We start from the raw sequence: 12,680 nt of genomic DNA on the forward strand, positions 1-12,680 counted from the left end.
TCTAAGGTGCATATCTACCCAGTGGGCTTCCTTTTGTCATTGGAATAAAGTCTGTAACATTTTTTCTGTCGTCAAGTTCTCTAACTTCTTTCTCTAAGATATTCTGCCTCTTTATATACCCAGTCTGTAGGTGAGCTGAAGGTATCCTATCAGAATCAGAAAACGCATTGCTTTGGTTGTGAGTCTGCAAAGACCTGTCCAGTGAAGTGCTTTCTGATTCTTATAAATGGCCGTAATAATCCTAGTTTGTAAAGATTTTAGAGAGATATTAGCAACCAGATAACCATTCTGGTTGTAAAGTATCTTAATACATGCGAAGATGCAGAAGTTTTGTGAAGTACTGCTTGTTTATATGATCTCCGTGAGAAACTACGGCCTTTTTTTTTTTTACAGTCTGTTTTGATAAGGCAACTTAATGAGATGATTTGTTGAGTGGACTTAATTATGACTTCCTTAAAAGTTGGTGAACATCTAATGAATATGGTAACTAGGTTTAGAATGATCAATTTAGAGCTCTTCTTTCAGACATTATACGTAACATTCAGACATTATATGTAACATTCATACACCAGGGCTTGTTTGTTAAGATCACCCCTGTAGTCTAAATGTATTAGCAACTGTTTATCTTTCTGTTCTTTGTTGCAGGAGGGTATGGTTCCATTCCATTTTATCCAAACATGATATCAGATTATCCAGGAACAAGTTAAAAAGAAGGGAGACTGGTTCCAGAACACATCTCTGGAAATTACCCTATGGACCTTGACTCTCATGGCAACATTACAATGTAGGTTCTGTATGAGCATCGATAGCCAGTGGTCTTTGTGGAGCTTATCTCATAACATGTTCTGGTTCAGTGAGTCAGAGGCTGAGGAAAGGCTTATTTACGTAAAGGCTAGCACTTTACGTTGTTCTTGGAAATCATGGTGTAATTGAGGGGGTATTTGGGCTGAGAGATAGGAGTACAGGATCCTCTTCTTGGTCAGTTGTGCTTCAGCCTGAGGCCTCGTAAGTGTCTCTGCAGAGAAGCAGCAAGCCAGGCAGTTGCAGGAGGTTGTTCCTAGCTTGGGCTTTAGCCGCAGGCTCCTGGGAGCTACGCTGGACCATTTGGAGAACTTTTTTACTTAGGCTCAGATTCAGCAGAATAGTCTAGAAACGAATAAGGTTAAATGCTTGTTTCTGCTTCGTGCAACAAAGCCCAGATCCCAGCCCACATATTTTTGTTTTTTTTAACCAGTGTGCCTACTGTGTGCCTCATTCAAGGCTCATTTCTTTGCATTTACTGCTTGTTTAACCCTAAAAGCAACTCTGAGGTAGGTCTTTTTAAGATGAAGAAACTAAGTCTTTAAGGTGCTGAGTTACTTCCTCAGGGTCATATGGACAGGAGAAGTAGTGATTTGACAGTGGGGAAATGACCAGTCTGGCTTCTGGTCATTTGCTGCCCAAGTTCCCTGCAGATGTGGCCCCAAGAATGGGGTGTAGGTGTGCTAAGATAACAATTCCTCAGTCCTTGGAGGTGGGTGCTTGAGTGCAGACGGGAGCAGCTTCCCCTCCCCTCTGTGCTAATGTTCTCTGGCTGGAGGGAGGAGGCCACGCACTGGCTGCAACAGTGAAAATCATGTGTCAGCAGGAGTGCTCACAGCCTTTCAAATGACAGTGATCTGCCCTAGGCAGTGCCAACCAGGAAAGAGGAGTCAGGAAGGGAGAGAGGAAGAAATGGTTGGGGTCTGCTCACCCCAGGAGCGGGTAAGCAGGTCATGTCATACTCAGCCCGGACAAGCAAGCAGTTCCTAAGGGGATGGCACACACTTAGCTTTCCCTTTGGAGTGCTGAAATAAAATGTTCTTAAGTTTTGAACACATCAAATTTGTGGGAGGAGTGTCCTGACCTTGAAGGGAAAATGTAATAAGAACTTTGAGCTCCCTCTAGAGGTCAACAAAAGATAAACATCATAGTGGTCTGAAGGGAAATAACTAAAAGCTTGCTAACCCTTTATCAAGAAACTAGCATTTTATGGCTGCATTATCCAACAAAGTACTTTCTTATACTGGGGAGGAATTAGTTACCTTTGGGAAGAAATCTGGGTGAATTATATTCTAGTTAGCTATGTGGGGCCAATCCTGAAGTCCAGTGTTTGCCACATAGGTTGTATTAAATGAATAGAGGATAAAAGATTGTAAAAATTGGTCATGTTTCCAAACAAGATAACATGCTTCTTAATGAGAGCTCTAATTGTTGAAACAAACTGGATCAAAATGAGAATTCATTTCTGTGCTGTTACATGCCAGAATGTTTTGACAGCAGGCCCCTGACTATAACAGAGAGTAGTGGCTGCTGTTTTAACCCTATCTCCCCCAACATCTGAAAAGAAAAAAAGCAGTGAGTACCTGAAGATTAGAATTAAGAAATCCAAGTTGTTGGCTAACACACGCAGCTTCTTTAACTTCTAGAACTTCAGCTGACCAAATGAGAATCTGTTCTAGGATATACATCTTTGTTGTTGTTTAGTGGCTAAGTCATGTCGGACTCTTGCGACCCTGTGGACTGTAGCCTGTCAGGCTCCTCTGTCCATGGGATTTCCCGGGCAAGGATACTGGAGTGGGTTGCCATTACCTTCTCCAGGGGATCTTTCTGACCCAGGGATTGAATCCGTGTCTCCTGGATTGGCAGGTGGATTCTTCACTGCTGTGCCACCGGGCCATATAGAAGTCTTAGTCATGGTCAGTTATTCCAAGGATGAGAGTTAGCTATGGTGCTAATCTTTCTTTTAGTTATTCCTTTTGTTTTCAGTATGTTTATACTTCACAATTGAGAGTTCATTCCTTAAAATTTAGTATGTAACTATAGAATGAAAGAGTTAGAAGTCATTTTTAATTTGCGGTAATATTAATATCTGAAAGTTTACATTAAAAAGAATATTCCAAAATTTCTCAAAAAGCAGAAGAATAGGAAAACGTCAAAGGGACCCAGGAACCAACCTGAAAGAGTTCTCAGTGGCCAAATTTGGAACAGTTTGAGTAGCACAATAAATTACATACTATTAGATTATAACCCAAAGTCTGACATTAATACCTGTAAATTCCTACTGATAAATGATTGGTTGGATAAATAAATGAGGGGGAAGAGACAAATTTCCCAGACAAAAGAATTCTAGATAATTTAGCTACTCCCCCTCAAATAGATGGAGCTTAGTTAATGCATATACACTCAGTCCCTTTAGTGATTTCCTTCTGGAGTACCTTAAGAGGGTGAAGTGACTGGTGGAGAAACTTTGCAAACCACACCTTGGCCAGATGATCTAGATTATCATCAGTAAGTCATACTGGTAGGATGTCCCCTCGCTATGATGTGATAAAAATGGTATCTCATCTCTGTGATCTTTCCGCCAGTAAGCCCCATAATTGCAGCCTGGCCTTGAGGAAAACACATTGCAATCTCACTTGAGATAGTTGCTGCAGAGTACCTGACTAGTACTTTTCAGAACTGTCAAGGTCATCAAAAACAAGAAAAGTCTGATAAATTGTCACAGACGATAAGAAGCTAATTGCAGTATCCTGGAGCTGAAAAAGAACACTAAGGAAAATCTAATGAAATCTGAACAAAAGTGTGGACTTTAGTTAATAATTGTATTCAAGTGTTAATTCCTTAGTTTGTGACAAATGTAGCATAGTAATGTAAGATATAAACAGTGGGAGAAACCACCTGAGAGTAGATGGGAACTCTCTGTACTGTCTTTGCAAGTCTTCTGTAGATCCAAAATTATGCTAAAATAAACTTACAGAAGCCAAAAAGATCCAGCTCAATTAACTCTTGTGTTATTCAGCTTTTGTTATGTGACATTGGAAAAATGGGGAACTTTGCCGCTTTGTGTATATGTATTAAGCAGTCTCTGACTTTGTGTAAAAGTGAGGAAGATGCCATTTCCTGAAGTTGTGTGATGACAGATGACATGAGAATCTCTGGTGCTTCCCTGCGGCAGCAGTGGCTCTCGTTGAGCAGAGCAGCTTCATTGTCTGGATTCCTTTCCTATTTCACCATCGAGTAGCTTAGAACTAACTGAAAGTAAATCAGTATTGTTAATTAGTTCTACATTAAAGAAGAAATAAGTCTGGGGTCCATTTTTGTCAGAGTGTGATCTTCAGTAGAGATACATGGTCCTGGGTAGAGCTATGCAGCTTTTGCAGAAGGGTTGTCCTTTCAGTCTTTAATTGCAGATATTAGACGTTTATGCATCCTAATAAAAGCTTGTTATTTTCCTCCAGCCATTATTCTGTTTTCTTCCTCCCTTAAATATGTTGAGTTTAAATGTCTGAGTTGTGTACATGCTCTAAGACATTCTCTGAAGAGATCATCTATCCATATTTCTTTACAAATAAGAAATTTGAAGTTCATAAAGATTAATTGACTTACTCATAGTCAAATTATTACTTAATAGCAGAGCTGAGACTGTTTCCCCAGGAATCTTGTTGCTCTTGCCTAATAATGGTTAATGAAGAGCCAGAGATTGTAGTGAATATGGAGGAGGATTAGAGCAAAATGTGAAAGGATAGCGGCAGAATAAGAACATTTGATGTTTCTCATATATTCTTTAACATTTTAGATAATTTATAAAGTCATTAGTGACTATACATTAAAAAATTTGGGGGGATTATTTCAGTAGGATGACTTCTGGAACTGATCAAGTTTCAAAGGAATGAATGTTTTGTGGCTTCTGATATAAATTATGGAATAGTTTTCTACAGTAATAATTTATACTTTTGTCTACAATGTAGGCAGATAATCTACATTGTAGATAAAAGTATAAAGTGACTGAGCACATAGAGCAAACACCAGCCTTATGAACAATTTGTATTTTCCCTCTATGAGATAGAAAATGGTGTCTTATTAAAAAATGTATTTAATTTAATTTGGCTGTTTCCTTATGTTTTACTCTAGTATTCCTCTTCTGTGAATTGTTTTGCTGCATTGTAAGAACTGTTTCTGAAAATACAAGTGTTTTTCCTAGTCCATTTGGCTTCTATTTATTTATGTAAAAACCACATTTTTCTTTTATTACACTTGTAGATTGTAATCTTCCGGTATAGCTCTACCTCACCAGAATTTTAATGGCAATTAATGCTTTTTTAAAAATCTTTTCCCTGATGGGGCACATAGGGAAGGGCTGAAGGAACTAGGAGAGGAAGGAAGGTATTTCAGGCAAGGTAGACAGTGTATCCAGGGTAAAGAAGAGGTAGTGAGGCTGGGCATAAGTATGTATGTGGGAGGTGTAAACGTGAGCTTCACTGGAGAATGTGGTGAGTGCTGTGGTCCTAGGAAGTAGATTGGTATGCTTAAGGGAAGGGTTCATATTATGGAGGAGATGGAATGCCACTCACTACTTCACAGATCTTGTTGTAATCCTTAGAGGACCTTGAAGGTTTGGGAGCAGGAAAGCATTTTGTAACCTGCAAGTAAACAGAAGAAACATTTTGGCATGTCTGAGATTCCGGTATTTTGTTGTTTTCTTACAGTATAATTTACATCCTGTGAAATTTATCCTTTTATGTACAGTTCTTCAACTTTTGATTAAAAAACATAGTCACTACCATAGTCAACATAAAAAGCAGTTCTATCACTCCAAAGAGTTCCATGTCTCCTTGAAGTCAGCCTCTACCCTCCCTCTATCCCTCTAGTTGTACTGTTGCCAAAATGTCAGATAAATGGAATCATATAGTGTGCAACCTTTTGAATCTGGCTGCTTTTGGTTAGCATGATGCATTTTGAATTTTATTCATGTTACTGCTTGTATCTATAATTTGTTCCTTTTTGTTATGGAGTGGTACTTCATTATACGGATATGTGCCACATGTTGTTTATTCATTGACCAGTTCAGAATCATTTTGGGTTGTGTCCAGTTTTGGTGATTACAAATAAAGTTGCTGTAAACATTTGCATTCAGACTTTTGTATGAATAGTAGTTTTCATTTGACTTGGGTAAATATCTAGTGATTGCTGGGTTGCATTGTGTTTGGCAGTACTGAAAAACTTTTTTCTTCCCCCGAAGAGGGTTGCATTCTTACCAGCTATATGGGAAGGTTGCAGTTACTCAATACCAGCACCAGCCATTGTCAATTTTTAAATAAAAGTTTAGTCATTTGAATGCTGTGTAGTGCTAGCGTCATTATTTTTTTTTACTTTGTAGAGATTAGTCCGTTCATTGCTATGTTACTGTTAGGTGAATGAGAAAATGTATCTGTACCTGGTCTCCCTATCTAAGCTCTGGTCACCCAATTCCATAATGCTTTGATGGATTTGTTTATGTTACACCAATAGGATCAAGCATGATTGGTAACTTTTTAAATATGTATATTATAGATAACATTCTTCTCATTACAATAGGTTTTTTGTTTTTTTTTTGTACTGAGCACGGGAAGTACATGTGAACAAACTTTGGAAGGGTATACTGGACTGAAATTTTCTCAGAAGTGGGGTTAAGAGTGAATGATTATATTTTTTCTTTTTTTACAAAGTAGTTATTTATGTGATCAAAAAAAAGTAAAGTTAATTTTAATTGTAATTCCATTACTGAGATTGATCTTACAGAAATCATAGCATATATGAATACATCTGATATGTATTTTGCAGTTTGCATGAGTTTGCTAAAAGATTGTTCATTTATTACCTATGGTTGTTACTCCTTGTGGGATTTCAGGTTTTTTATTTCAGTTTTTATGTTAGTTTTATAGTGATCCTTGTATCTCTCTTTTTTTAAAAAGAACAATACTATCTTAAATATTTATATACTTATGTTCCTATAAATCTTTAAAAATATTTTTATTGCAGTACTGATTTTTGTCCTTGCCCTTAGGGTTTTAAGGTTACTAAGTAGTTGATTAGAACCAATAGTTACTTATCATTAGCTAATTTTATTGTACTTAGACAATGCAGTCTTTAGAATTCCTTAAGGGACTCCATCAGTAAATATGAGTTTTTTAAATCACAAAGCTCTTTTGAAGAAATAGCATATTTTGTATTGGTATAAAGTTCTATGTGTGTATCAGTTACATTTTTCATGTGTCTGCCCCTTCTTTCCCCCCCTTCCCTGTCTCCTACCCCACCTATTTTTAATCTGTCAGGCATGGAAAAGGATTTGTCCAGCTTCTGGACAGTTATTGTCAACTCTTCTATTCCTGGTAACCCTGAAATATATAAAATAACAATCTTTGGGCATAAAGATTTATGACCGTTACATCTTCACCATACCTTCTATCAAATAAATAGAAACATAATACAAATTCTTGTCCTATTGAATTCTTTTTTTATCTAATTTTACCAGTGAGTGAAGGGATTATTGGCATTTGCCTAGGCATAGGCTTGCGTGTACTAGCTATTCTGCAGTTTTCAGGACAATCTTGAACTAGAAAAGGTTGTCCCATAGTCTGCATGATTTAGAATATTTTGCCATGTTTGTGGTGTTGAAAAAAACTTATTTTCTAAGCCTAAAAACCCAACTCCATTTTTTTTTGCATGTGTTTATATACTAAAGTTTACTTTGTAAATTAGGGGAATATTATGCTTTGAAATGTCAGAGTTCTTCATGATTGTGCAGTCATATCCTAAAAACAAGACTAATGAAATTTATTGAGTTGCCACTACTGTGTACCTTTGTAAGTCTGGGTTTATACCTTGGTTTGATTATTCTGCATATAATGTCATCATGCTGGGGCACTTCCATGCTGTTCATTTTTTTAAATATTCCCCAACTTTTCCCCTGGGACTGCAGTGATGCATATGTTGGAACACTAGATCTTCTGCAAGGCAAGTCTTTGCTCTTTTTTTCCCCTCTACGTCATTTTGTTTTGACTCTGTTACAAGACCTTCAAGTTCTTGATCTTTTGTGTTGCAGCATCTGATCTGTTAATCACATTCAATGTATCTTCCATTTCAGATAGTATACTTGTCATTTTAACATGTTGCCTTGTCTTAAGCATATGAAGCGTATTTACAACAGCTATTTTAAGGTCCTTGTCTTCCAGAAATGATTCGTCCATCATTTTTGGCATTTCTGATTCTGTTTCTATTGGCTTATTTTTCTTCTGGTTATAGGTCACATTTTTCTGCTTTCTTACATTCCTGATGATTTTAGACCCCAGATAATGTGAATTTGGGTTGTTGAATGTTGGATTTTGTTCTTGAACATAATTAAGTTACTTGAGATCAATTCTTCAATGTGAAGCTTTGTCAGGATGAATTCAGTTTGGTGCTGACTTGATTTCGGAGGTGATACTCTTCTGAGGACTCCACCTGATGCCTTGTTAATTATATTTCTCTACTCTGGACTGAGCGACTTCACTTTCACTTTTCACTTTCATGCACTGGAGAAGGAAATGGGGTCGCATAGAGTTGGACACGACTGAAGCAATTTAACAGCAGCAGCAGCAGCTACTATGGGGTCGCATAGAGTTGGACACGACTGAAGCAATTTAACAGCAGCAGCAGCAGCTACTCTGGCTGGTGGCTCAGTTGGTAAAGAAACTGCCTGCAATGCAAGAGACCTGGGTTTGATCCCTGGGTCAGGAAGATCCCTTGGAGGAGGAAATGGCAACCCACTCCAGTATTCTTGCCTGGAAAATGCCATGGACAAAGGAGTCTGGGGGACCACAGTCCATGATGTCACAAGAGTCAGACACAAATTAGCAATTAAACCATTATCAACCAGCCTCCTCTGGCTGAGTGGGATCTCTGTTTGAGACTCGGTAAGCTTTCTAATAGTTCTTTTGTAGGCCTTGTGTTACAGCATTACGTGGGTGCGTGTGTGCATGCATGCATGCTCAGTCGCTTCAGTGGTGTCCAACTCTTTGTGGCCCCATGGACTGTAGCCTGCCAGGCTCCTCTCTCCAAGGGATTCTCCAGGCAAGAATAACTGGAGTGGGTTGCCATGCCCTCCTATCCTCAAATCAGTATTAAACCCTTTAAAGATTCTAAGTGATTTCTGTAGATCCCTTGAACTTTCTCTGTTCATTTTCTAGTCACTCCCAGCTAGAGGCTGAATCCAGATTGTCTTGCTTCCCCATGGCCAGAAGCAGAAGACCAATTACAGATTTTTAATTTTGATTTTTCTTTCACTTCAATCTTTTGAAGTGCTAAAAGTTATTTCATGTTTTCATTGGGTACTTTTTGGAGACAGTTTATGCAGTTGGCCTTAATGTTCTTTGTTAATGTTTGTTTTTACTGAAATATAACAAAAAGGAAAGAAGACTGATTATCTTGGTAGAGTTTTATGGGTAATTAAGTACTATTTGCAGAAAGGTAAGATTCAGCATAGCCAACTTGCTAATAATCTCGTTTTCTTCCAAACCTGAAAGTTTCATTTGATACCTAGAAGACCATGCTGGCAGCAGCTCTTGGAGCAAGTCTTCACTAACACTCACTTTCCCCCCCAGAGCAGTCCCTTTTGAGATAATATTCAGAATGTAGAATTTTAAGAAGCAGTGGTTATTCCTAGAATTTTTGTGAACCTCATGTTTTTCTCTGTGAATATTTCAAACCTCTTGTCTTGAGATTTATGCTGTCTCATGATGCATAAGGCAAATGTGCCTGAATTTTTAGAACTATTTACTGTAACAGTGTTTATAGTATTTTATGAGTATTAACCTTTTAAATTTAATTCTCTGTTGCTTAGCTTTAAAGACTAGTCGTGTTGAGGGTATTGAGCACAGTGCCCTGCAAGCAGTGTATAAATATGAGCTGCTTTTATAGGGGGCTTTTAATACTGATGTCTCAGTGACAGCACAGTGAGAGCAAAGTAAAGTGTTTGTGAGCAAGTGAATTTGCGAGATGAGTTACAGTTTGCGTTGTTTTCTGGGTAGAATACAGATAAAGTTGAATTTAGGATTAAGTAAAATGTTTCTGATCTAACAATTTGAAAGAATACTGCACACTCCTGTTTCATTTATATATATATTTAACAATAAAAATTCCAAGTCAGCAAAAATTAAAAAATAGAGTAAGCCTGTTGAGAAAAATAACAGAATCAGGTGTGTCAGCATTCTACGGATGCTGTGTTAACCATTTCAGGTGAAACATTGGGGATTCTATAATCCAGAATGTTAAACATATGTGTGAGCAGTTTCTTCCAGTTGATTTCCTCCCCCTTTATTTTTAAAATAAAGGGAGCTTCTTTATATATTTACTCAGTCTTTATGTCTTAGAATTCATTTTACAATGCTTAACAGTATTCCCTCTTTGGTTCTTTTAAGCATTTACTAAATCTTTTCTTGGTTAGCTGTTTATCTGCTTTAATAACATTTTGCTTATAAACCTCTTTAAAGGGTACAATTTAGACTCTGGATCACCCAGCCCCTGGAGTATAGCAGGTGCTGGAAAAATGCTTAGTTTTATTGTGGGGCCAGACCAGTAATTGTAATGAGATCATTAGTAAATAGTGTAAAGTCGATGTAGTTTGACCTTAAATGTTCTGTTGAACACAGGCACTTTGGCAGTGAAAAAGAAGCAGTAAACTGAACACTTATTTATTTATTCAACATCCGGTGACTTATAGGATTTTGTGCTACCGCCTTACACATATGATTGTTCACACCCACTAAATTTGAATCCTGGCTTTGACACTTGACAGAGGTGTGAAAGGCAAGTTACTTAATGTCTCAGTGCTTTTGTACACTCTCCTATTAATTGAAAGTGATGTCTCTATCATAGTGGCATTATAAGGATTAAATGAGAAGATATATATATGTAAATGCTCATTTAGTACAGTGCTTGGCACATTATAGTTGAATCTTTCTGTAGATAGTGTGTGCTTTGACATTAGTTTATTGAGTCTCTGTCCCCACGTAAATCATATTTGTTCTTTTAATGTTAATATTCATTTATTCTTGCTTGGAAAATCCAAAGGACAGAGGAGCCTGGTGGACTACAGTTCATAGGGTCACAAAGAGTTGGACACGACTGAGGCGGCTTAGCACAGCATTCAGTTGTATTAATATACTTGAGCAGTGGTTGACAAGCATCTTCTGTAAAGGACCAGATAGTAAATATTTTCAGTCTTTCTCAACTATTCAGCCCTGCTGTTGTCAACTGAAAGCAGCCGAAGACAACATATAAACAAATGGGCATGGCTAGGTTCCAATAAGACATTCTTTACAAAAATAGCTGGTGGGCCATAATTTTCCAACCTAGGTACTAGAGATTGCTTTTATATCTCCTCATTATTGGATGTTTGAAATACGTTCATCTTATTTCATTATAGGCACATCTCAGATATTCAGGGTGTGGCTCTAGATGACTGCAATAAATAGAGTCACATAAATTTTTCGGTTTCCCAGCGCATATAAAAGTTGTTTACACTGTACTGTAGTCTCTTAAGTGTGAGATAGAGTTATGTCCCCAAAAATGTACATATCTTAGTTGGAAAAATACTTTATTGCTAAAAAAAAATGCTAACTACCATCTGAGTCTTCAGTGAATTGTAGTCTTTTTGCAATAGTAATATTTACGACCACTGATCACAGATCACTGTTAAAAGCATAATAATGAAAAAGTTTGGCATATTGAGAGAATTGCCAAAATATGACACAGAAATATTAAGTGAGCAAATGCTTTTGGAAAAATAGCTTTGATAGACTTTGTCTACACAGGGTTGCCTCCAATTTGTTTAAAAACACAATATCTATGAAGCACAGTAAAGGGAAGTGCAATAAATGAAGTATGCCTGTATGTAGATAATTCACCTATAATCATGTTGGTGCTAATTTTAATTGGTTTCTTTCAGATAATTTGAACTATAGTCTTCAAGTGGAATTATAAAATCACTGAGTAACCCACGAAGTGTCTTACAGTGCAAGAGTTGACATATTAAGAGAAAGAGCTAATAATAATTTGATCACTTAATATATAGTAATTATTGTTAATTACTACTGTTTATGCATATATGTTTTCTATTAATTTTCCATCATGAGACTTTTATATTGAGTGTGTTGTATTTTTTAACCATTGGCTGTCTGTGTCCTTTTCCATTGATTAGAGTACATAAGAAATAGAGAAGATGAGTAACAAGGGAACGGTGTGGTGTGCCTGATGAAGTCAAGACACACCAGAAATAGCGTTGTTGTCATCCTCACCACCACCACTTAACCATTCTTGCCCCCAAAAGAAAGCAATCATTTCATCTTCTTAGGATGAAGCCTGGATGCTGACAGTTTAGGAAAAAAAGGTTGGAAGAAATTGAGTTCATTTTATATAACACATTATAAATTTCTTGGTTTTTGTTAATACTATGTAGAATTTCACATCAAAGGTCGAAAACACTGTGGTTAAGTTTTCTTACCCGCAGTCAGATTGTGCCTTTCAAACCCTGTCTTTAGAGTGCCTAGAATGGCTGTGTGTTGACTTAATGCACAGTAGAGGATCCTTGACTGATGTTCTCATCCAGAGTCCTTCCTTTTTATTAACTGTATTCGAATGTTCTTTTATATGATATTCAGTTCAGTTCAGTCACTCAGTCATGTCTGACTCTGCGACCCCATGAATTGCAGCATGCCAGGCCTCCCTGTCTATCACCAACTCCGGGAGTTTACCCAGACTCATGTCCATCTACTTTTTTTTCATTGTGAAAAGGCATTTGTACTGGTCATAAGAAGGATTCTTATGAATCCTTTATGAGAACAGACATAGTTGATGTGTTATAC

At 37.3% G+C, this 12,680-nt stretch overlaps 1 protein-coding gene across 11 annotated transcripts in view; it reads left to right on the forward strand.

Moving 5' to 3' along the window:
- Positions 1–12,680, forward strand: part of PPP2R2A (protein phosphatase 2 regulatory subunit Balpha) — an 81,482-nt gene that overhangs the window by 33,198 nt on the left and 35,604 nt on the right. For 4 of the 11 annotated variants that reach the window (XM_081516605.1, XM_081516594.1, XM_081516583.1 and 1 more), the window contains one exon: positions 646–784. The exons of 6 other annotated variants lie outside the window; for them this stretch is intronic. In XM_081516605.1, the coding sequence (XP_081372731.1) occupies positions 769–784 (16 nt within the window). In that variant the 5' untranslated portion in view covers positions 646–768. Of the gene's footprint in view, positions 1–645; positions 785–10,466; positions 10,624–12,680 lie in introns of all 11 variants that reach the window. One more of the 11 variants, XM_081516627.1, reaches the window with a different exon arrangement.

Source organism: Giraffa tippelskirchi, chromosome 1, assembly GCF_054371585.1.
Source record: "Giraffa tippelskirchi isolate mGirTip1 chromosome 1, T2T-mGirTip1v1.2.pri, whole genome shotgun sequence".
NCBI classification, from domain to species: Eukaryota; Metazoa; Chordata; class Mammalia; order Artiodactyla; family Giraffidae; genus Giraffa; species Giraffa tippelskirchi.